The 25,308-nt window shown below is 60.3% G+C and overlaps 1 protein-coding gene across 1 annotated transcript; it reads right to left on the minus strand.

The window, feature by feature from the left end:
- Positions 1-36: 36 nt before the first annotated feature.
- Positions 37-24,692, minus strand: Atg1 (serine/threonine-protein kinase unc-51-like protein Atg1). Its single transcript, XM_037235356.1, has 17 exons — positions 24,566-24,692; positions 14,571-14,771; positions 13,121-13,297; positions 12,727-12,763; positions 10,921-11,171; positions 10,338-10,498; positions 9,646-9,952; positions 9,539-9,600; positions 9,156-9,237; positions 8,812-8,924; positions 8,338-8,552; positions 6,442-6,575; positions 5,256-5,361; positions 4,006-4,164; positions 2,089-2,237; positions 749-884; positions 37-571 (listed from the first exon to the last, which is right to left on the minus strand). Exons 2-17 carry the CDS (start codon positions 14,658-14,660, stop codon positions 489-491), a joined length of 2,262 nt encoding a protein of 753 aa, XP_037091251.1. The 5' UTR covers positions 14,661-14,771; positions 24,566-24,692; the 3' UTR covers positions 37-488.
- Positions 24,693-25,308: the final 616 nt, after the last annotated feature.

Here is a 25,308-nt window from a genome sequence, read left to right on the forward strand (position 1 = left end):
CGGCGCCTGATCCGAGGCCGCTGCCGCTCTGCCGACCGCTGGCGCCGGGTTCGGCAAGGCATGCACACACACGCACACAAACACGCGAGGGATGAGGCCGCTGCGCACGGCCAGCTAACAGGGAAGCGCACCTACAGCGAGACACCGCGCGGCGACACGACACCTACCCAGTACTAGAGCCGGCCAGCCGGCCGCGGACGCAGCGCCGAGACCAACTGATAAGCGCACTCCATCCGCCGTCCGAGCCATCACTGCCGACCGCGGCGCAGCCACACGACGAACGCTCTGTATGAAGATATGAAACCAGCCGCGCGCGCGCGCGCGCGCGCGCCGATCCGCAAAAGCGTGGCGGGGGCGCCTCCGGCCCGGCTACGGCTAAAGTGACTCAGGGTTAGGAATCGTTGACGGAGAGGAGCGCGCGGCCCGGCGACAGGAGCGAGGCCGGCAGAGGTGAGAGGAGGAGGGCAGAGGCAGCCTCGCCGGCCCGCTCAGTTGGCGGCGCTGTCCACCGTGTAGATGTTGATACCGTGCTCCTTCAAGATGAAGAGCCGCTTCTCCACGGCATCCTTGTCTGTGGACACGGACGGAGCGAGGTCAGCGCGCGCCGGACTCGCGCCGCCCACGCGGCCACTTGGGCGGTGTCAGCGGCGGGCCAACTCGATAATGGATTTGATCCCATGGAGGTCACGCGTGGCGCAGCTCCTACAGTGTCGTCAAGGTCGCGCGACACGGCCGTAGCGCTACTCACATCTCTCCAGCGCCTTCTTGTCGTGGTCGCACTTGGTCTGCTGCGAGAGCGCGTGCAGCAGGATGTGCGCCGTCTGGTAGCGATGGAAGCACTCGTTCGGGTTGCCAAACAGCTCGTCCAGCGCCGCGTGCTGGCACTGCAACGGACGGCGGGGGTCAGCACGTGCCGTCGGCGACCGGAGAGCGCGCTCGACAGCGGGCTGAAGCGCCGGCGGCGCTGCGTGCCGGCGCCCGCCGCCCGCCGCCCGCCGGTCGGGCCACGGCGGCCGCACGGCCCGCGGCGCCGCACAGAGCCAGGGCGGTCCACCATCGGGGCCACAGCAGCGGCCGATACTGGCGCCGATCGGTACCGATCGACGGATTGAACACAGGCTGAGGAGGCGGTCACTGGTTCCGACGGAGATTACACAGCTTTTTGATGTCATCTCGCAACTGTGGCACAGTCACTAAAGAACACACAGTATATCTAGACAAAACCCACCGAAAGAGGCCCATGTGGCTGCTTGGGCACACATTTCCCGTCAGCCAAGCGGGCAGCCAACGACCTGTTTTTCGTCCAATGAGTCGCCATGAATAAATGAAACATCGCGTCCCTTGAACGGCCATCCCTTTGCAATGAAGTGACCGGTATCGCCAATGGTTAACAAAGCCGCGCAGTCTGCATCCCCGCTAGCTGGAGCGCGATGCCACCACTAGCCTCCACAGCTCAGACCTACACGGAGATCGACGCGCCCAGTGCGACGACGTCAGGCTGCTATGGCGACGCAGCCTCGGCTCCGGCCGCCAAACACGACCGTCCGCTCACAGCCCCAGTCCGGCTGCCCCGTCCCCGGCCGGGCGGAGGTGCACCGAGCCGGCCTGACCGCCGAGCGACACGCCTGTGCCGGGCCGCGCTACGGCTGTGACCGTCCTCCCTCCGTCACGCTCGGTCACGGGACGGCCTGACCGCCGAGCGACACGCCTGTGCCGGGCCGCGCTACGGCTGTGACCGTCCTCCCTCCGTCACGCTCGGTCACGGGACGGCCTGACCGCCGAGCGACACGCCCGTGCCGGGCCGCGCTACGGCTGTGACCGTCCTCCCTCCGTCACACCCGGTCACGGGACGGCCTGACCGCCGAGCGACACGCCTGTGCCGGGCCGCGCTACGGCCGTGACCGTCCTCCCTCCGTCACGCTCCGTCACGGGACGCCGGAGACGTCCAGCGCCGCGGCAGCATGACACAAGCCTGCCGCCTCGACGGGTGCGGGTTGTCTCCGTACCATCTCGACTGCATGCGCGCGGCGACGGCCCCTCAGGTCCCCCCGCCCGTGCGCCTCCGCTGCCTGGGGCGTGGCCACTCACCATTTCGATGGCGTGGTTGTAGATGAGCTTGTCGGCCTGCAGGTGGCACGTCATGACGTCCAGACCGGACTTCTCCACCACGTTGCCCTGGTTCAGCTGCTGGCACGTCTGCAGACACTGGCGGAACGTGTCGTTCATCTGGTACAGCACTGAAACGGCAGACGGACGGGCGGGCGTCAGTCAGCGTGCTTCGCGCGGGGCTGGCGCGCGGCCGCTGCGCAACGCCACCACGACTGACAGGTGCAGCCAGTTCCGTGACGCGGCGTCAGTCACGTGACGCAGCTGGCGGCTGCAACGGCGCCCGGCCGCGGCCGTCGACGCAGTGGTAGACGTCACACGCTACTCAGCACAGACTAAACAGATCGAATACGCCGAAACACAACATTCCAGCTGTCTACTCGTGAGGGAACGTCAACAATGGACGGAATGATAATCTGGGATTGACAATGCCGAGCTGTTCACGGCCACACGAGGCCACGCCAACAAAGATGCGTTCACGGCGTCATAGACGCACACCACCCCAGCTGCCCCCGTGGCCTTGTGGCATGGCCCACCTCCGGGACAGTCAGGGACGGCGCCGAGCCGAAGGCCACGTGAGCGGCGACCCTCTGTACGGAGCGCGGGGAGGGGGAGGACGTAGGCCGCCCCTACAGAACGTGCGCCGCGCCGCTGCCGGCGCGCCATGCGTGGCCCGTGTTTTGGAACCACTGGGCGTGACTCGACAGAGCTGGCGAGGTGCCATGATTAGATAAATACGCGCCGTCAGCGGTCCGAGGGTCGACTGCGAGACTGCGGAAAGCCCGGCCGGGCGACACAGCCATATGAGGACCCATATCACCAGACGACCGCAGCACAAAGCTTCTGCCAAAACAAAAACACAAAAACGGGGTCCACCTAGATAAGGTTTCTGTGACTTCGTTCCGAACGATACCAACAATTCCTTGCTTGATATCAGCAATAAAAGACTTAAGTTCCTGGTTTTTCGGCATTATCAGATCAGAGTTCTTACGCGCAATAGCTCGCATTAGGTTCGAACAAAGCCATGGTGCAACGAGATTTCGGACAAGATTTTGCCACGACAGAGAACGGCACCCGTTTCTTTGACTTTGGCTTACCACCACCAACAGAAGGCCCACCCGACGTGATCGCTCCGGCACGTGAAAGAACCAGCATGTTCGCACTTGTGTGATCCCGTCAATGTCCACTGGACCGACCCTCTGTCGTGTGACGGCGTAGCACGAAACGGAATACACTGGGCTTCCTTACAGCTGGCCGAAACACCATATGGTGTAGCGAACGCTGGGTAACAAGATGCTTCGCTTGGGCCAGGGCCGCTCGAAAACACTGACGTACCTCCAATCGCAAAGGATGCTGACTCAAGGGAGATCACTTGCAAGGGTACTGACTCAAGCGAGATAAGTTATAAAGATACTGACTCGAGCGATACCTTTGTGCCTTTACAGCATCTTGTGCTTCGCCTCTGATTACTTGTCCACTCCGATCTACGTGACTAACCGCCGTAAAGCGATGGAAGTGTTTTTACGCCCCACGTTCCATGCATTTCCCTACAGGTCCGTAGATACCAATATCGACGCTCGTGAACACCTCTGTTTTCACACGTTAATCGACGCCGCATGAACCTAACGAGCCGCCATGCACCCCGGCAACCCACACCTATCCTGCGCATCCCCCCTCCGTTATCGACCGCCTGTCCATCCCTTTGGGAAGTCCGCCCCCCCCCCCCCCCCCCAGCCACGACCTGCATACCGGGCGGACGCCGGCCGGGTCACATCCCGCAGGTTGGCCACGGTCCCGGGCGGCCGAGCTTCGCTCTCAGCGCCCTCTACTCGAGCCGCTCCCGAGCGCCGCCGGCTCCCGCGCGCGTTGACGGCCGGCCGCCGTCGTGCCCTGCCTTACCTTTGCGCACGGCCGCCGTGGGGTGCAGCTTGCGCGCGCGCAGCTGCTCCTTGGCCAGCGAGAGCGCCGACGAGAGCAGCTGCAGCGCCTTGGCGTGCAGCATCAGCTGCTCCAGCTTGCGCTGCTGGTCGCTGGGCGGCGTCTCCACCCGCACCGAGTCTGCGAAGGGGGCAGCACGCGTCAAGCCGGCCGCCGTGTGGCGTGTGGAGCCGCCACTTCTCGGCCTACAGGTCCGCAAAACCACGGCGAAGAAGGTTCTCAGCGATTTAGTGGGCATTAATGGCAACGTCCAGAGTTTGGGCAAGCTTTTGTACGCACAATTCGTAAGATCATTGCTGTTTACGATTTTAGAAGCGCCATTATTTATGCTTGGTCCCCACACTTATGCTGTAGTCACGCTCAATCTGCACAGAAAGCAGAACAGCGGACATTTTTCGCTGACCACGGGATTTTCAAGGAATTCTCCAATTCGGCCTTCATTTCAGTGTGCATACGTTGTGCCCCACCTGACATATTTAGGAAGTAAAAAGGGAACAGCGTGAGGGAGATGAAATCAGCTGTGGTTCTAAGGTGATGAAGTCATGATCTCAGACATACGCACATAGCCATTTTCCTCAACAGAACCGATGAACTATTTGCCACGGTAGGACGTACCCACTTGACGATGCAGGAGACATGTAGCAAAGTTTCTTTGACACTTTGAGGTTCAGCTTGCGGTCAAAGCGAAAGTCTGCTGACGTCGGGCGCTATATCTCTGGCCCGAATGAGCCATGCGCGTTTACTGATGACTGCATCATTCCGGCTACTCCTATTTTTTTTTTTACAATTGGAGCCATGCCAACATATCTAACAACACTTTGCACCAATGCTAACAAAATCAAGCTTGTGGGCCTGACCAAGATTTTCCAGAAATTTCCTGGCGGGGTGGCGCGGGTTTTCACATCTGCGCTCGTGAGCGCGGTACGTTTCCAGTCTCCAAAGCGTCTCCATAGCGGACAGCTGGAGCGGCTCGCGATGGCTCGGCGCGTCGCGGTCACAGGTGGCCCGCGGCCGACACCCGACACCGATCGGGAAACAGATAGGTCGCTGTCGCGACCGGGCTGACAGACGCAACGCCACGCAACACGGCCGCGCCGGCTGCGACCGCCGGCCTTGATAATGACCCTGGAGCAGGCCAAGTGAAAACCGGTCCGGGAATAAGCCACGACACGGGCGGATGGCCGGCGATCGCGCCTGGTCTCCGCGCTCACCTGTCAGCGCCGAGAAGGGCGTCGCCTTGATCTCGGCCAGCTCGGTGATGCAGCCCACGAGGGCCATGATGAAGTTCAGCTTCGTCAGCGTCTCGTTATGCACCTCCTGGAAAGGAGCGGCCGGTCGGGGTTCAGGCGGTGCGCACGGGACGGTCGGCGCAGCCACCGAGCTCCCGCTGCTGCCACTACTGCCGGCGCTGTCAACTGGCCGAGGGTCGGGACCGCAGCTACAGAAAACATGCCCCGAAACACACGCCGGCCTGGCCAACGCGTGAACACATCCACACAGCCGACAGATGTGACGAAGGATGTGCGCGGAAATCATCGCTCATTTCGCTTCGTCTTGCAGCGCCTGGGAGTCGGCCCGCAAAGCAAAACCGGACCACCGACCCATACAACCTCTCCGAAGCACTCTGTGGGGACGGGGCCGCGACAGGCTATCTGATGAGCACCTCGCATGCCAGGCACATGCTGCGCGCCACAGGACCTGCTCAGCAGCCGGCTAAACCCACGGACCCGCACAATTCGTCGTAAAGAATCTTCCAACTGTAATCGGGACGACTCACTGCTTATCGATGCATGATAACTATTTACCACATTTGCGAGTGAAATTTATGCCGAATCGCTTCCCCAGCTAATTTGAAGCACAGATACGCAGGGCTTTGTGTCATCTTACACCGAATCGCTTTCGTCAGCGTAAATTTCGCACACAAAATGCGGTAAATGGTTATTAGGCATCCATACGTTGCAAGCCTTTCCGCTTACACCTGGAAGATTGTTTACCGTGAATTCCAGGGCACGTCTCAACGTGCCCTGGAATTCACAGTATTCACGTTGAGGCGTGCCCTGAGACGTTGAGACGTGCCGGTGCGGGACAAATACCGGTTACCACAACCACAAACCGTGTTAGTGTTCCTTCTCAATCAAAATCCTAGACTGAAAGTGAAGCACCTTCAAAGTTCTAAGAACCGGTCCGCTGGCGCTAAATGCACCTAATGCAATGCCGTCACTGGGGTGATCTGCATGGTAGAACGTGAAATCCCTCGCCAGCTGCCCCGGGTCCACCACAACGGTGACGTCATCCGTCCGCTCAGGTCCAGCGGCGGGGGAGCAGCTGGGCGCGCGACCCGGCCGGCCGGTGCGCCGTCGCCGGCCGCCAGCACGCACCACCTGCCCCGGCACTCACATCGAGCAGCGTCTCCTCACGCAGCTCCGGCGCCGTGAACGTCAGCGGCGGCTCGAGCGAAGGCGGCGACGGCCCGAAGGCGGTGATATGCGGCGACTCGGGGAAGCCCATGTTGTCGGGCGCGCGCGGCGGGCCTGCAACAGCGCGTCGGGCCGTCAGGGGAGCTGGCGCGACGGGCCGGGCCGGTCGGGCCGCACCAGTGACGCCGCTCCGCATCGGCTTCCGCCTCTGGCAGCCGCAGACGCCGCCTCTCCTGTGTTACCGGCTGTGGCCGCCGACAGGTGACGGTGGCTCACCAGCCGTGAGGGGGGGGGGGGGGGGGAGGGGTGACGCGCAGGCGACATTGGACCGGCAGAGCGCGGTGGAACCCAGACAACCACAGCTGGCTCACTTTGAGCTGTGGGAGCAGCACGCCAAATGGAACAGCTCAACCTTTCCCAGTCATATCACCTCCGCTGAACGATTCAATAACAGGCCAGGCGCAGGCGAAGGAAAACACTCGAGGCTGCAACGGCGTCGACCGCAGCCGCATGACTCGCGGGTCGCACAGAACACACCACACATCGCCACCAACGGCCGGCGCGGCGGGCTCACTAGGGGGAGGGGCGCTCCCCGGCGTCGCCGTCCTGGCCGGACGCCAGCGGCGGAGCGCAGACGGCCGTCGTCCCGCCGACGCCGCCCAGTCCTGACGTCACGGCTCTGTTTATACACACGGGCCGCCAAGGCCGGCCGGGGCCGATTTAGCAGAGCCGGGCCGACCTCTCTCCGACGGCGCGCCGCGAATCAATGGCACGGCGCAGCGCGGCTGGCCGTCTCGGCGTCACGCTCGGCACTTGAGGTGCGTCCGCGGGGGCGAGCGCGGCCGACCGCGGGGCCGAGATCCCCCGGGGCGCGGTCGCTGTCCCGCGGCCGTCTGTCGCCGGCGACGACGACCGCAGGCCCTGGCGACCGTCCCGCCGGCGGCGCACCCACCCGTGCCGGTCAACGGACCATGCGGGTCGGCCCGCCCTGCGGCGCACACTGCAAGCGCCAGCCGGCGGCGAAGAGAGACAAAGACGGCCTTTCGAGCCGCGACCGTGGCTGTGGTTGCACGGCGTCACTCAGCACTCGTCTGGCTAGGAGGGTGCGGTTCACGGACCGCGGATATACCCTTCACCCGCGCCCAACCGCACACCGCCGCGCCCATCGCCAGCGACCGCCCCTCCCCGCCTCGGGTGGGAGACAAGGCAGCTGTCAAGCCGCAGGTGGGCGGCAGCTGCCCGGAGCGCACGGCAGCCTTCGGCGCGTTGAACCCGGCGTCGCCGGGCCGTGTCGACGCGAGGTCGGCCGCCACTTGGCAGCTGCTCGGCATTAACCCATCCACAACAGACAACTGACCTGGCCATCGCAAAGCCGCCGACCCCGAACGCCGGCGTACCATACAGCGCGCCAAGATATCCGCTTCGGCCGAGGCGTGCTGGGCCTGACAACAAAGGTGGCCGCCCCCCCCCCCCTCCCCGCGCGCGCCCGACAGCCAGCGTCACGTCACGCCGGTGCACTGCAGCCGAGCTGCGGCTCCACGCTGTGACAGCACACGCGCAGTTTGGCGCTGGTGCCCTTCAAGCAGAACGCGGGACATTCCGAAGGCGGGTGCCCGGCGCGTGTCTGCCAAGACCGGTCATACCACGGCACCATCAGAGGAGGAACCCGACGACGGATTTACCCCGCGTCGCTCCAAATATCCGCACCAGCGCGCGGGCTCCCATTCCACCCGTGTTTACGGCATTCCACACCCATCAACCGGGGCTATTCCCTCCCCGACCGGCCCTCCCACGCTCGCAGACATGCGCCATAAATACGGAGCCACGCCGTCTTCCGATTCGCCCCGACCGCAGCGGCGCCGCCGACGGCACTCACTCGTGTGTGCGTCCTTGCCGAGGCCGCTCTGGTACGGCACGACCATGTTGTGCGGCGAGCTGGCGCCGGCCGCGGCGGCCGCGGCGGCTGCGGCTGCGGCGGCCGCGGCGCGGCGCGGCAGGAACGGCAGGTTGGCGTCCGTTCGCGAGCGATGAAACGGCAGCGGGTAGCCGCACGTCATCTCGGGCAGTGTCATGGCCCGCCCGCTCAGGTGCCTGCCGGGGCGCGCGCGGGCCGTCAACCACACAAGCCCGGCGGCTGGCGCGATGCCCGGCACGCATTTCGTGCGGCCCGGAGGGAGGAGGGATTACAGATCAGACTGGCAACAGACGCGCACGTTCGAAGGACTAGCTGAACGCAGACAGATTAGAGCCGCGCAGTGCCCGAAGGCGGCTATGCCGGGACGGCAGCGACACCGCTCGATACCATTCGAAGGGAGACGGCCGCCCGCTCAACAAGACGTCGGTCGCTCACCTGATGTTGCCGCAGCTGTCGACGCTGCGCATGTTGACCAGGCTGAGGTCGGCGGCCTCGGTGACGGGCGGCAGCGCCGGCGGCGTCAGCCGGCCGCTGCGCCGCCGCGGGCTGACCGGGCTGCGCGCCGGCGGTGAGTTGCAGACGGACCAGCGGCGCGGCGAGCCGGCTGTCGGCGACGGACCCAGCACGAACTGCACGGCCGGCGGCGACATGGAGCGCGCGTCTACCTCGGCCGGCAGCGGGCCGGCGGCCGCCTCCTTGGCCGCCGAGCCGCCGCCGCCACTGCCGCCGCCGCCGCTCGACTGACGCAGCAGCTTGTAGGTGTGCTTCTGCGACGGCACCGGCTGTGGTTCGGCCATCAGGCTGTGCTGGCCGCCCGGCGAGCTGGACATGGGCCGGCCCTCGGAGCCCGTCGAAGACACCCTGCGACGGCCGGCGGCGAGAGGTCAGAGCTCGGCGCCCGTCACCAGCGCCACCAGCGCGACCCAGCTAGTCGGCTGACAGTGGAGCCGCGATCGAACGCCGGTCGAGAGCGGCGTGGTCGTGACGCACGGTAAGCCACGTGTAACGACAGCCCCAAGACAACAGCAGCACATCAGGCGACAGACAACGGACAAACGGTCAATTGCAGCCCGCGTCACAGGAAAGCATCAACAGGGCGACTGCTTTCCCTCCCACCGCAGCCATTAGCGCCTCTAATCAGCACCTCGACAGCCGCACTCACCGAGTGGTGCGCGCCTGCGGCATCTCCTCCGTCATCTCGCTGGACACGATGACGAAGCCCTCCTCGTCGACGTCGGCCGGCGGGCGGCGAGCGGCGGCGGCGGCCTGCGGCGCGGCGGCGGCGGCCGTGCCCGGGCTCTGCGCCAGCGGCGGCGGCAGTGAGCCGGGCCGCGGGCTGGCCGGACTGCCGTAGCAGTGCGGCGGCGAAGCGGGCGCCGGGCTGGCCGACAGGTCGCACGGCACGCCGCCGGCCGCCGCCCTGATGCCCACCGGCGCCGAGCCGCCGCCCGTCGCCGCCGGCGGCCGCAGGAAGCGGTGGTTGAAGAACTCGTCGAACTCGAGCCGGTCGCGCGCGTTGCGCTTCAGCAGCCGCGTGAGCAGGTCGCACAGGTCGGACGAGGTACCCTGCGGGATTCTGGGGGGCGCCGGGCGGGGCGTTAGGCCGGCGCACGGCCGCGCCAGCTGGCGGGTGGATCGGTCACGCACGGACCGCCCGCGGCGCCGGCGCCGAAACGTGAGCAGACGCCGCCGCCAGAGCACGGCGACACGCACATGGCAGCTCACCGACCAGAGCCAATCACTGACTTGAATTTCCGCCCGGCACCGCATCACATTACCAGCCAGCCATCGGAAACGATGCCGTTAATTTGACCAGTGCGTTGCGTAAAATGATGTATTAGAAACACACATGTTCACAGCGTGACACCTATCTGCCTTCTCGGGGCGAACGATAACGATATATGAGCGCTGGCTCCCCGCCGTTGCAACTTCTCACACCTCAGCACCTGCCACCGGCTTACTTTGGTGAGAGGTTCACATTGCGCTCGTAGAACTGCTTGAGTGCCTGCGGCGTGTTCGCGTGGAACGGCGCCTTGCCGGTCAGGCATTGAAAGACGATGGTGCCCAAACTCCAGAGGTCAGCTTTGAGATCATACTGGATAGACATGATGACCTCGGGGGCCTGCGGACGAAAGGGTGACGATGTTACGGCGGTCGGCAGAGGGCGCTCCAGCCGCCCGCCCGCGGCCGACAAACAACGCGGACAGAGCGCGGGATACTGGCGATAAGATACCTCTGTTTACTGACGACGGCCGCGTCCGTCGTTCACTCTGGTGATTACGCAAATTAGGCAAAATGACGTGTTTCGAAACTCACGCCAAACCAGTTGTCGTGCACTTTCCGCCCGTCCCACACGCACAAAAAGGGATCAATACTGATGAGTGTAGACACCTTCGCTGCAGTTCGACCCAGCTGGAAAAACACGCCACCGTTCGCCAAACAGATGCGCAACCGATCGATAAGCACTTCCAAACAACACGCCGCGCGCCGCGCCGCCCGACACGAGGCAGCGAGCGGCCCGACCGACGGCAGTGTCACGCTCACCATGTACATCGGCGATCCGCACAGCGTGGCCGCCATCACGCCGTCCTGCAGGAAGCGCGCGAACCCGAAGTCGGCGATCTTGAGTTTGATCTCGTGCGGCGCCGGCTTGGCGCGCGCCGGGTGGTGCGAGAGCAGAATGTTCTGCGGCTTCAGGTCGCGGTGAATGATGCCCTTGGCGTGCAGGGCGCGCATGGCGCCGGCCAGCTGCCGCAGGAACAGCCGGATCGTGTCCTCGCTGAGCGTTCCCTTGGCTGCCGGGCACGGGCGGCGGCCGGTCAGCGGTCAGCCAGGGTCCGGGCACCGCTCACGCGACGGCCCGGTGACGCCAGTCCGGACCGGTGCACGGCGGGGCGGGGCGGGGTCCGGGGCTCGCTCTGAATCACGGACGCCGGGGACTGGCTGGACAAGCCCTGACCGGTGGCGCTGATTCACAGGTGCAAGCGAGTGCAAGATAGGGGAAGTGCGGATCCGAGGGTCTGCTGGACAGCACCGCTCCCCAGCCAGGGACAAGGGTGCGGCACCGATGTCCAGCCAGGGACAAGGGTACAGTACCAATGTCCAGCCAGGGACAAGGGTGCAGCACCGATGTCCAGCCAGGGACAAGGGTGCAGCACCGCTCTCCAGCCAGGGACAAGGGTGCAGCACCGCTCCCCAGCCAGGGACAAGGGTGCAGCACCGATGTCCAGCCACGGACAAGGGTGCAGTACCGCTCTCCAGCCAGGGACAGGGGTGCAGCACCGCTCTCCAGCCAGGGAAAAGGGTGCAGCACCGCTCCCCAGCCAGGGACGAGGGTGCAGCACCGATGTCCAGCCACGGACAGGGGTGCGGTATCGCACTCCAGCCAGGGACAGGGGTGCAGCACCGCTCTCCAGCCAGGGACAAGGGTGCAGCACAGCTCTCCAGCTAAGGACAAGGGTGCAGCACCGCTCTCCAGCAAGAGTGTCGGACCAATGTCATGCGGGTCGCATGGACCTGCTCAACAACACAGGCGGAGCGGGTGTCGACCTTACAGGCTGCCAGAGAACACAGGGCAACAGCCCGGACTCGCACAGTTCGAGGTCCGCTGTGATCGGATGTGACAGTCTGACAATCGGCGTCAGATGTGACCAAGGCATGAGCCTCACGACCGCGTGGGGGCGGCCGGCCCTGAAGGTGATCTCATGAGGGTCGGCCCAGAGAATCACGTATCCTACGTCGGCACTTAGTCAGCGGGGCTGGCCTCGGTACTCTAAAAACGGGTTGCTTTTAGGCGTGCGTTTCCTCACGCAATGCAGATACGCATGGATACGCATGGGTAAATCGTGCTTAATAACGGCGGGACACAGACCCAGATGTCAGGCTGTTGATGTTCTTCCGTGATAACGCACACTTAGGGTTGATTGGCAGGTCTCTCTTCCTTAAATGAACTGGACTATAATACCACCGGTAAGCAGTCCAACCTGCGTAGCACCACACGGGCAGAGGATAGACGAAGGAATACTGCCCGCATTGGACGCTTGGAGCGATGCCTGGACACTCTCACTATCACCAGCCGAAATCGTTACAGTCCCTCCCCGAACTCCAGTTCCATGGATAACGCACACTTCGTCCCAGTCCCTCCTCGAACTTCAGTTCCAATGATAGCACGCACTCGCGGCTCGGTCAGAGGTGATAAATCGGACCACACTGTCGGCAGACACCCTCCCGCAGACACCGTTCCACCTGGCGGTGTCTGCCTCCTGCTTGCAGAGTGCCGGGTGCGCCAGAGCCGGGTCGGACACACAAAGTGGCACACGCTCCACGTCGGCAGCAGAGAGGCAGACTCACCGTGCAGATAGTCGGCCAGGTCGCCTCCGTTGCAGTACTGCAAGAGAGAGGCGGCCATCAGCAGGCGCACAAGCATGCGTACGAGCGACGGCCACGGAGAGCGGAAACAGCTCCGACCGCCGGCTTCCACAAGAGTCTGCATTGCGGTCATATCACTTTCACGCAGCACAAAACCTCGGCGCGGGGCTTGGTGGTCGTCAGAGACCGCAGGAGAAAACAACGAACCCGAACCGCTCCCCGAACACGAAAACAGCGCAGCAGACAAACGGAGAATGGCGCCGAAAATATCCGACCGATTTCGTTATTCTGGACACGAGATATTCGTTCGTGTTCAGTTCGATACGGCCGAGCTTTGGCGCTGAAGATGAACTTCCATGATACAGGTTGAACTCACCTCCATGACCAGATGTACATGGTTGGCTGTCTCTTTGCAGTCGAGCAGTGCTACGATGTTTTCATGCCTAAGCTCTGTTAGCTCTTTCAGAATCTTGATCTCCTTGCTCAGCAGACTTTGTGATTTGGCCAGATTCTTCTTAGTGATGCTTTTGATAGCCACCACAAAGTCTGGATTCTACAACACACAAAAAGGATTTGGTTGAGAGGATGCAAGGCAACAAAAACATGTGCACAACCTGCATCTCATCATTTTTTCATACAGTTTGGCAGAAATGTAGCTCAAAATGTAAGAAGGTGATACATGGGTTTAAAGACATCACTGGCCTCAGCCATCAGCTGAGTAGAGTGAGTTTTTACAGGTTGAATGAAGGCATAGCCTACAAAATGCATTTCAAAATGGTAAAAGTACACAAAAACAGAAAATGTTACTGAAAATGTCATTCAGTGATCAATATTAAGATCTCAACTTTGGGATACAGCCACATACAACAAACTTCTCAGTTATCACCCATTATTTGTCCTTTTCCATGAAGGTTAAACCACCTATTATATGACATGATGGTGATAATGCTGACTCTCTGCCATGTTGCAGCAGGTCCATTTCAAAATTTAAAGCCACCATCCTGGTGCTGCAGTGGCAAGCAGCCTGGTGCCATTCAGAAACAAATCAATGGGTGAGAAGGGAGAGATCATATAGATTTAATTATTACCCCAGACTACTCAAAACCAGGGAAATTTTCACTTTGGACAGTCATGTCATGACACTGTATGAAATTGCATGTCACTTGGCTTATGACATGCCTCAGCAGTCTTCGCTCAACAGAGTGGGAAAGATTACCCATGGACTGCTATAGTGAGGGACCAACCATGTTTATGGTCATCACTCAAGTTTCTATAGTGAATATTTTTATCCAGATATGACTTAAGCACACTTCATGCCACAAAATTTGTATAGTTTTTTTTAAGATGAGGACAAATGTGGACCATGACTTTCTTTCACCATTCATTTACTCTCAACATGGGTGCAGCCAACACTGTTGCTCATCAGGTTTGGACTCCAGTAGCCTTTGAGCAGATGAAACTCCCGCACTTTGGCCACAAACAATGGCATCAAACCAGGAAGGTACCCCAGTAACATCTCAGGTGAGATTATGTCTGTGGCTGCACACAGATTATTGGCAACACAACTCATCTTTCTAGCTTGCTATGAAATGAGGTTTGGTCAAGAGGTCTACATAATATAATGGTACTTGGATAGTTATATCATTAAGCAACATATTCCTAGCATATGATTTTCATATTAGCATTCAAATAATGCATCTTATCATTATCAATTTGCCTAGGCCCTGGTCTAACTCATGCAAATGTGTGAAAAATGATAGCAATGATAGTAATAATCAGAAATAAAGACCACCTTCCCCTGTGGATGTAAAAAATGCATACTGTACCTGTTTCAGTTTTCCTTTGTACACAACTGCAAAGGCACCATGGCCAATGAGATCTTTGGAGGAGTACTCATACTCCCCCAAACTATCCATCTTCTGGTGGTCTGAAGACTCAGCTATGCAATGTGATGGGACTCCATTTGCTCCTTTTGGGAGTGCTTTTACAGCTTCTCTTGTCACTGGAGCCCCATTGTGCAAGTGTTGCTGGAAAAAGAGAAAGATTTGCATTTCACAATCTTTTATCAAGCATACTTTTAAGCAATGACTGCTAGACACTATATCACAAATATAATGGCTTCCAGTATGGGGGCAGCTATACATTCCACATAACACAGAGTGAAACAAACTTAGCACATAAACATTAGCTTGTAACAACTCATGACATTGCAATTCTTAGTAATCAACACAATGCCACCAATGTCACCTTCAAAATTAACTCAACCTTAATTTGGTAAGCATATGGCAAAAAAGTTAATCAGACAGTATCTTAAACCAATTCCTATGCTTAAATTTACATTACTTACTACTGACTCAGTATTTAAGCAATACTTACTTATACCACTACATCACTCACTTACTCCTCCAGAGATTATGAGGTGCATGACCATACTGTTGCTATTATGGCTATGTCAGCACACATATATCCTATTACCAGCTACCAAGGAGACATGGTATATACCACCTATACATGATACCACATACATCCACAGCTTAACAATATACCTGAAACCAACCGAATGTAAAATACCATTATAAATATAGTATGTGATTGCTGAGCCTCAACCCATTCAAGATCATAAAGTTTCAACATCAAGAGTTGAGTCTTGTCTCCACAACTAACATGCTTAAACAATTTAAGTGGTGGCTGGAGATGTTCATGGTTCCTACTGGCAAACATTCAATGAAATATGCATTATACAACCGCAAGATAGGGGCAAATGGTTCAGTGATTTTAAAGATCATGATCAGGACCAGTGCATACATATCATTCCTTTAGAAAATTGCATCACAAGTACCAAACATCTAATTTCAGCTTAAGGGACTGTCCAACTAAGTACAAACACATCCTTGCACTCAGTGCCGCACATGTAGAGCAGCACAGACACAAACTGGATGCCAAAGTCCCCAGAACAGCACAAGCTACACCAGCTTGCATAATCTAGTGTCATGTTTCTTCATACTGTGACATTTTTCTTATACCTTGTCTAAAAAGTTCTTGTTAAAACCAGCCCTGTTTGGAATGGTAACATTATGATGCTCTTTTTTCAAAATGCACTGAGTCTCCCCCTTAATAGTAAAATATGCTCACAGCACATACAAATGCATATAACCATTGGATGCTCTAGGCAATAGTGCTCCATGCAGGTCAGTCTGGCAGCACAACTGAACAAGTGGCTATTGACCTATATTCCACATAAATTTAATGGGGTGTAGCAGCCCATGCAAAGTACAGGATATCAAACTTGTATACCACTGAAAGATTTCAGATTCAACATTTATTGATGCGTTTCACGCTCAATGGACGACAAAAACGAGTGTGACCATTGCTGAAATCACATTTCATCAGCCAGATCAATGACATGGCTAAGATTGATCGTCCCGAGTTCTTCGCAGAATTTGTGACCTCTTCATGACTTCCACCGATGGTAAAAGTACACCTAGAGGGCAAAATGCGTGAATTTTTGCATGACAATGTTTCCCACCGTATGAGCCATGGGGAAGGGTCCAGCCAAGCGGACACCCAACAATCGATCGGCCTGGCCATTGCGTATGACGCACGAAACCCAAACTAAAACGTAATACCAACAACGCAACGATACTCATAACGGCGTAAGAAAAGCACAAACAGCACCAGTAACGCCGTCTAATCGTTCTCCTTTACCTGGTTTTCACGCGCAGGCCCACCACACCACCTACGCGCGGGGCAACCCCACTATCCTTTGTTTTCAACTGGCTCGCTGTCACTGGCTCGAGGCGCCTGGCGCACCAACAGCTGACGGGCAACGGAGCATCAAAAAATAACGAACAGAGGGTCCGGGCCTGAGGCATCCCCCAATAACATGAATCATCACGGTTGGTGGTGGGGACGGGCCGTCGAGGGGGCGGAATCATGGATGTAGTTTCGTATCCAGTTGACGGCGGAGGGGGGGGGGGGGCGAAGGGTCCAGCCCTGCCCTTTGAGAGGGAGGGAGGAAAAGGGTGAAATCCATGGGCAAACCCGTTTGTTTAGCGTATCTAGCCGGTAGGTTTGACCCTTTCCCATGCTCAAACCCCAACTTAAAACTTCACCCCTGGACGTGACTAGTCATTTCGCGTGTTATGACGGTTGTGATGTGCAGTCATGTCTACCAGCATTTAAAGCTGTTTCACCTATGACGGGACTTGTCACCTGAGAGATGCAGGAAAAAATGGTTCTGAAACGGAGCTGGGACGGTGGGCAGGATGAACGCCAATGAAGAAAAACTTTCAGCAGTGAGCGGCCAGCGCCAATCCATCCAGGACGGATTGGAAGTCTTCCGCTGGCACCGATCGGAAGTCTTCCGCTGGCACCCATCTTTTTTGAATGTGTTTATTGATTTCTCACTCCATGCAGTGCCGCAGGCGTCACATGACTATTTTGAAGATTGGATCTCCTTACTCCCTTCGTTTCCCCTCCCCTTGCCTGTACGCGCGGCCGGCAGTTCTGGCGTCATACGGCCGGCCAGGCCAGGCCCGCTCAACGCGCCTGGCAACAGAGTGCAGCGGTCGCCATCCGCTAACTGCGTCCGCGCCGTGCGACCGGCCAGTGAACCCCGCCGCGCGCCGTCCCCACCCCGGCACCGGGCGAAGCCGGGCCTGGCGGTGCGTGCGACGCCGCCGCTCGGCTTTATTTCCGGCTTTGTTGCCGACCGTGTCGGCTGTCGTGACCGGCCGCCGATGGAGTAGGTGGCGCGGGGCAGGCAACCTGGTCGACCGACCAACGGTTGGAGGCGGCCCGACCCGGCGGCACCGAGCGGTGCTCACGAGCGGCGCGTCGCCTCCTCGCCCGCCTGCTGCACCGACGCGAGCAGCGCCGCCCGCCACGCGTGTAGCCGCACACGGGACACGAAGCGCGCGGTTGGGTGGCGGGACGGCAGACTGCGGCGGCAAGCAGGCGCCGGACCGCACCCCGTGCCGCCGGGCGCAACTCACCGCAGCTCCGTCGGGTCGAACGGCGCACCTGTTACGGAGCCGCCCCAGCCATTCAATGGGTCGTAAAACGAACTGGTCCACGCTCTGCCTCGAGACAGCTGCGAACCAGATTGCTCACTGCAACCGCGCCAGCGCCGCAGGAGGACGGCGCACGCGGGAGCAGCTGAAGACAATGAGCGTGTTTTGCTGCTTGCTTATGACATGCCGTGGTCAGGCCTTCCAGCTGGGCCGACACACTAGGAAATCCCGTCCATTCACCGTTGTTTCCATGAAAATAACGGGTTTGAAAGCCAGTCACTAGCCCGGCCGGGGTCCAGCTTAGGCCAGGGTGGGCCTTTTCTGGAGTGGAAAGCGCAGCACCAATTCTTCTGCTGTCAACAAGGTTTTGATGTTCTGTGCGGCATAGGCCTCTGTTGTTATTATTTTTAATTTTCAGGCCCATACGATTCTTCAATGCATCGACGCGTTTAAGCACCAGCAGACTTTCTCTTTCTGTCTATCAGAGTCCTGGCCTCCAAACACAGGCATGATGAAGCTACTGACTGTGAGTTGAGCTTGCCAGGTCCTGACAACACGGCAAGCTGTCAGGACTTGGCAAGCTGCCAAGCTGGCAAGCTGTCTCCGATCACGACGAGGGCGGCCGACCACGCCAAACTACACAAGCTAAATATCTCAAAACGCCATGGTCGAAGCCTTCCAACCCGAGCACTTCCATTTCCAACGAAAAAATGGGAAAAGCCTTTAAAACGCTCATGCGTGAGTAATTTTCGTTACCTATCTCCCACCCACCCAATGCGTGCGCTCACTAGACGAGACCCGTCTTTCAAAGAACACGTGAACGGGTGCCAGTCAATACCAGTGACACACGGCACCAGCGGGTGAGCGGTTTATCCGGAGCCCGTCCGTGGCTGCCCATAGGCCGCTGATTCCCCAGCATCCAGCAGCGTCTTTGTCCGTGCATCAGCCCTGGCGACCCGCGAGCAGGCGGCCCGCCGCCAGTCAACACGAGCCGCTGCCAGGCCGTCTGCGGGTCGTGTCCCCCGCAGTGACGTCAGGGGGATGGGCGCACCGCCTGCCGGGACCCTCTGCTCGTGCGGGAACGGTGCCAGGCTGCCGACACGGGTCTCCTTCACCGTCCGACTGGGACAAGCCGCCAACTAAGGTGGACGGACCGGTCCCAGACCATCCAGCGCGGGCGACCGCCGACCGTCGTGAAGCCGCCTGACTGGTGCAGCTGGCGGCGCCGGAGGTGCGGCAGCCACGCACGGGCCGCCGGGTTGGGGTGGCGTGGGCGTCCACGCGCTCGGTCCGAACACGTGCCAGCGGCCACCAGACCGAGCGGGGTGCAAGTATCGATCGGCGTCGGCGCGGGCCGGCCGCACCGGGCTGGGCTGGCTGCGACGCGCGGCGGGTCTTCGGATTTGTTCACCCCACGGAGGGGGTCCGTCCCCCCACGGAGGGGGTCCGTCCCCCCCGAGGAGAGCATCTGTCTAACCGTGCGGCGGGGGTCTGTCAGGTCTACCCACTTCATGGAAAGGTCCGTGTGATTTACAGGTCAGGTTCGTCAGGTCCGTGTATCTCACATAAAGGGTCTGACGGGTCTGTCCACTTCAGAGAAAGCGGTCAATCAGGTCGACCACCTCACGCAGCAGGGGGTATGTTAGCCAAGGGTGTATGTCGTGTATGTATGTCGTGTATTAGTAAAGGGTGTATGTCGGGTTTTTCCACCCCACGTCAAGTCTTATCAGGCCTTTCCATTCCAGGGAACGGGTTCGCCAAGTCATCTACCGGACGACTACCAGGTATGTCTGGTTTGTCCATCCCACAAAGGAAATATGTCAGGTCCGTCCATTCCACGGAGACAATCTGTCAGGTCCGTTTACTTCACGTAGACTATTTGTAAGGTCTGTCCACTCCATGGAGACAATGTGTCAAGTCTGTCCACTCCACGGAGACAATCTGTCAGGTTTGTTTACTTCACGTAGACTATTTGTAAGGTCTGTCCACTCCACAGAGACAATGTGTCAAGTCTGTCCACTCCACGGAGACAGTCTGGCAAGTCTGTCCACTTCACGGAGACAATCTATTAGGTCTGTCCACGTCACCGACAGGGTCTGTCAGGTCTCTCCACCTTAAGGATTGTCTGATCTGTTCACCCAAGCGGATGACCTTTCACTCAGGTCCATCTCAAGGGCGTATTGTGCCCGGTCCACCCACTTCCGGGGAATGACCTGGCTGGCCCGTCCACGTCCCCAGAAGACTTGCCCAGTCCGCTCGCCTTACAGGGCACCCAACTGTAGCCACGTCAGGCAACTGCCTCCGCCAATGTTAAAAGGCATGCTTCACAGCTGAAGACATTGAAGTCAACATGATATTTGATGATACAAGCTCACGTATAACTATGAGTGTACTTTTTTAGTGGAAAAGACTGCTCTAGACAGATTGCAAAGACTGCTCTAGACAGACAAAGTCACAATTCCCTGTTTAGTAAACATGACCCTCAATGTGTCATGGTTTGATTACGTCATTATATCCTACACAATATTGAATGGAAGCTAGGTGACGGCTGTTGTTCAGAAATTGCGCTCACGAACGTCAGATGTGAACGCCCCGAGTTACATTTGTTGGCCTTGATCGCTGCATGGCTTGGCAAAGTCAAAAACCCCATGAATAGTGGGATTTGAATGACGTTATGCCAAGGTGACTTTGAAGTACTCTCCCACTTTACCTTCCCCCATTTCCACAGCGTGTTGCTCAGAAACTGAAGGGGGTTGGGAGTTACGAAGGGCAGGACTGTGAACAGCACCGAAAGGTGCTAAAGACGACTATTTCAGTTCAAAGCCCAAAATTAATGTGGAGCACTCCCTTTAACTTCTCTTTAACCCGAGGGGGAGGCGAGTTAGCTCGCGGCCAAGGGTCACCAGAATGCGCGGTGGGCGACCGTATGGATCAGGAGAATGAAGTTCGATGCACGCCGCCCGCGCCTGCTCGGCTATGATACGCGGCTGTAGTCTCATTTAATGGACGAGGCCGGCGGCACTCGTTCCTGGCCGCATTAGCAGTATCAGCTATCAAATTATATATCGCCGCCATCCAAACACTCTGCGCTGCCGCCATTACTTTCTGCTGACCTAGAAACGTGACCCATCGTGGCCTCATGCGAACGTCGTTGGGCATCTCAGCGAAAAGAACCTCCCCACGTAGCATGACAGGACCGCAACCAACCGCCGTCGGCAGCCAAAACACGGCCTTCAGCTGATCGTTGGTGGCCTGCGAGCGCGCACATACCACTTGTGGCAAACACGCACTGCCCAAACTTCTGTGAGATACCACCTGGGCAAATTCTGCCAGCGCCCGCGTTGCTGGCGCGCCCCACTTCAGCGTCTCAGCTCGTCCCAGCACGTTACGTAATCCCTGACAGCGCGAGCCGCGCCGCTCCTCAGCTGGCGTCTGCTGGTCCCCCTCTCCCCCCTCACCATCCCCATACTCCTCCCGCTCTGGGCTCAAAACGAGGTCGACAACCCTTCGCGCCGCCGCGCCAGCGCATGGTCTGCAACAACAGCGGCCAGCCGTTTTACCGCGCCGCGCCAGGGATGAGTTTGGTGGCCCGGCGCCACACCGTCGCCAGCGATCACGTCACGCCCACGTGACAGCGGGGCGGGCGCCGCTGCGTAGCACGGCCCGGTCACGTGGGCCGCGTGCGCGGAAGTGGGCCAGGGGTCGATGGGGCCGCGGTGCGACGGGCGCCGCGGAGGTTTACCCGCGCCCGCGGCACAGACGGCGGGTCGCCCCCCGGCGAGGCGGGGGATGACATTCAGGGAACAGTGACGGTGTACCCGTCTGTTCCCGCGACGCAGTGCGGTGGGACGGCGCGCTGTGATTTGTTACGGCGAATCGGCGCTGCCAGCTGAGCCAGAGCTGAGACGCGGTGCGGAGGAGCGGCAGCCGGCGGGTCTGCCGGGCGGACGCCGGCGCCCCCTCCGTCGCTGTCCAGCGCCCTGTCGTCTCTGCCTGACCCCGCGCGCAGCCCGCCTCATGCCCGGCGCGCTGACGGCGGGGCCGCGGCGAGCCCGGCGCGGGCGACTGCGGCCGGGACGTCTCCGCCGCTGGCGCTGAGGGCGGCCGCCGGCCGGAGAAACGGCCTGGCGCGGCCCGGTCGATAGACGTTTAATTCGGGAGCGGTCGGCCGGCGGCGCCACGAATCCGGGGTGTGTCGCCCCTCTCTCCCGACCGGCGCCCCCTCAGGAGACCTCGCGGGACCGCTGACACAAGGAGAACGGGATGAATAGTGGCCACGGACAACGTCCTTGATGTGTCCCCGTGGATGCCTGAAATGGTGGCAATGATATGTCACTGGGAAATATGATACTTCCGAATTAGTTGTACTTGGTGTTGCAACAACTTGTCACAGTGTCACAGGGAACGGCGACCCGTCCCTACCTCACGGTCATTGTCTAGAGGATCGCATGGAGCAGCGCTACCTTCAGTACAGAAAACTAGGGGCGGATGTCAACCAGTGAAGAGCATCGCTGGTTTTCTCCACCAGGATTCCGTGAGGAGCAACGCATGCTACTACGGCGCAGACGATTGCATCCTCATTCGTAAGACCACCGGGATCTTTCACCTCAGAAAAAGCTACCGGCGAACTAGTGCCAACTGCGGCGAAACTCCGCCACGGAGATTACGTGACCTCATTCCGGAAAAAACTGCGCATCAGTACACACATGCGACGTCAGCACACGGCGTTCACACACGTGTGACCTCCAGCCTGTTTTTAGATACGCCGGCTCCCGCGGACCGCCCGGGCGTCTCGCAGGTGTGACGCACGGTAACGTCGCAAGCTCTGGCGCAGCGGCGCACCCATGTCGCCCCAGCTTGAGCTCGCGACTGGCGCGCTCTAACGACGGGCGGCGCCTGCTGAGGCCGGGACATCAAGTGCGACTTCTGTCGCACCCTGGGCTCAGACAGCGCGCACCGAGGTCGCCGGTTGACACCAGGGTCAAGCATATTGATTGCAGCGAGCGGCTCTGTCGGGGATCGGCGCCACGTCCGGCTGCTGCGGCCGTGCGAGAGCAGACGAGTCGTCGGTTCCGGCAGTCCCGTCGCTAGCGGGTCGAGCCTCCGACGATGCCGGTGCGGTGGCCGCGCCGCGCTCCGTCCGGCCGCCGAGGCGCCGAGACGGCCGGCTGCCCGACTGGCCGACCAGTTCGGCCGGCGCCCGGCAGCCGCCGATCCGTTACTGCGCAGCTGAACGCAACAAAGGCGGCCGATTCCCAGAACCGGCCGACCGGACCGCCCGGCTGGCTGCTGGACGATCAGCGACGGTTTCGCTTTCACCGTCCGTCGCGCGACCGCTGGGTCTGCGACGATCTTCTTGTCGCGCGGAAGGCCCGACGATCTCCGCCAGCAGAGACGACTCGCGACCGCCGACGGTGTCACAACGTTCATCACGACCGCTAGAGTTGTCCGCGGCCCGTCGCCAGGTTCTAGGGTCAATGACGATTGCGAAATCGTGTCCGACGGCCAGTCGGTGCGAGCTACGCCACCGGTGCCCACTGTCCTTCTCGACCGCGGGATCAGTTGCACAGGGGCACCGCGAGAGTGGTCCTGTGTCATCTTCTGCGTCACGGCCGCGAAATGGACTCCTCTGTCCGCTAAAGAGCGCAACGGGAATGGGTCCGCCGCCCATCACGAACACGGAAGCGGGTACGGTTGCCGGCCACCGTCGTGAAAAAGGATCCCAACGTCCATCGTGAGCGTGTCATCGGGTCCCACTGCCCCTGATGGTCCCAGGATGGGTCCCAACGCTACCTCGCGGTCCCACGGCCGCGGGATCGAGTCCCACTGTCCGTCACGGTCACGCGAGTGGTCTGAGCGAGCCCCGCTGGTCGTCAGGCGCCAGCACTCCCACATGACGCCACCTGGGCGCACCGGTGAGCGCTATCGCAGCCACACAAAGAGCAGGCAGTCGGTCCGGCCTTCCCGCGGCGTCCGGCTCGCCCAGCGCCCCGGTCGGCCGCTCCAGCGCCGCGCCAGTCTCAGCATGCGCGGACAAGCAGCGCCCGTTCAGGGTCGAAAGCGGCCAGAGGTCACCTGCTTCCCTCCCCCCACCCCCGGACGTCCCAACAAGCCGCGCAACAGTGGGCCATTAAAACCGTGAAAATGAACGGCTGGCAGACCATTCGATGTCCAGGGTGGACGTAAAATACGCCCCCGACTTTGACGGCAGCTCTTTGACGGCAGCTGAGTCATGCGATCATACCTACCCTGTCCCCATCCCACCCATGGTGGCGGGCTGGCGTTCACGGACGGGGGCACGCGCAGAAGTTCGTAAGACACAGCACCCGAGGCCCGTCTCCCAGTGGGACCAGGTCAGCTTTGTGTTAGTCCGATGTGAGCTGCATTGGCGGCTGTCACACCTGCCATACGGCCCGCGCCCTGCCGTCCCGGCGTCATTTGGCTCGACGGCGATCGTACCTGACGACCTCCGGCCTAATGGGCGCGCCGCAGTCGGCCCAGCCCGCCTGCCGGCCAAGTTAGCACGCAGTTCGCCAGCACCGCAGACAACATCCTGAAAACTGGCCTTGGAAACCGACGGGCCTGGCGGCATGGATGAGCGTGTCTGACGCTGGCGACCTTGGGCGCTACTCGGCGCGGTCGCCGCTACGAGTGTGAACCGCCACCAAACGGGAGCTCCATAGTCCGCCGACGGGGAAAAGGAGCCGCCGCCGGCACGACCCGCTCCCCTAAAAAAACAGTGCAAGGGGCGACCGTGCAAAACTCTACAGGGTGTGCCAACGTCCCGCCGGGACAAAGAGTTGCGTTACCTGCGTACCGGGCGGCGCTCTCTGCCTCGCTGTCGACGGGTGCGGAGGTGGCAGTGCAACTCTCCGCTTCACTCGATGCCAGCGTGGGCCGCAGAGCGCCCTGCTCCCCGTGCCACCCCGCGCTCAGCTGATCGCCGACTGGCGTCCGGGCGCGCGCGCGCGCGGCTCCCCCCCCCCCCGCCGCCCTCCCGCGCCCTGGGCGCACGCCACGGGCAGCGCAGGGGGCCGGGGGACACTTTAAATAGGCGCCAGACGCGGTCCCCTTGTTTTTCTCGCGGTGGAATGTGTCTGGGTGGCAGGGAACTCTGGGCAATGAAAACGGTGTCGGAGTGGGCACGGAGGCGATGTGCGGACGATTTCGATAAGGCTATAAAAATATCATGTATGGCACTATCGCGCACATACACGGGCTTTCGCTTTCGCGAATCCGTCTGATGGCCAGCGTGGGTGCTCCGCCCCAGGCGCGGCAGACGAACAGGACCAGTCTGATCGATCGCAGCTGATCGCAGCCAGGCGCTGCACAGAGCCCTGACAGCCCGCAGCAGAGGGTGCGGTCTGCAGACGCACCACGCGCTATCGGCGCGATACGGCCGCGCGGCCGCTGTGGGCCTGCAGGGCACTGGTGCAGCCCGCAGCGGTGCACAGTGCGTGCTCGGTTCAGATGACCCGTGGATGCTGCAGGCGAGCCCGCACTGCAGGACCATGTCAGTTCCTGCGCCGATGGCGCCTCGTGGTGGAAATCA

Source organism: Pollicipes pollicipes, unplaced genomic scaffold (assembly GCF_011947565.3).
Source record: "Pollicipes pollicipes isolate AB1234 unplaced genomic scaffold, Ppol_2.1 Scaffold_7261;HRSCAF=8764_pilon_pilon_pilon, whole genome shotgun sequence".
Taxonomy (NCBI): Eukaryota; Metazoa; Arthropoda; class Thecostraca; order Pollicipedomorpha; family Pollicipedidae; genus Pollicipes; species Pollicipes pollicipes.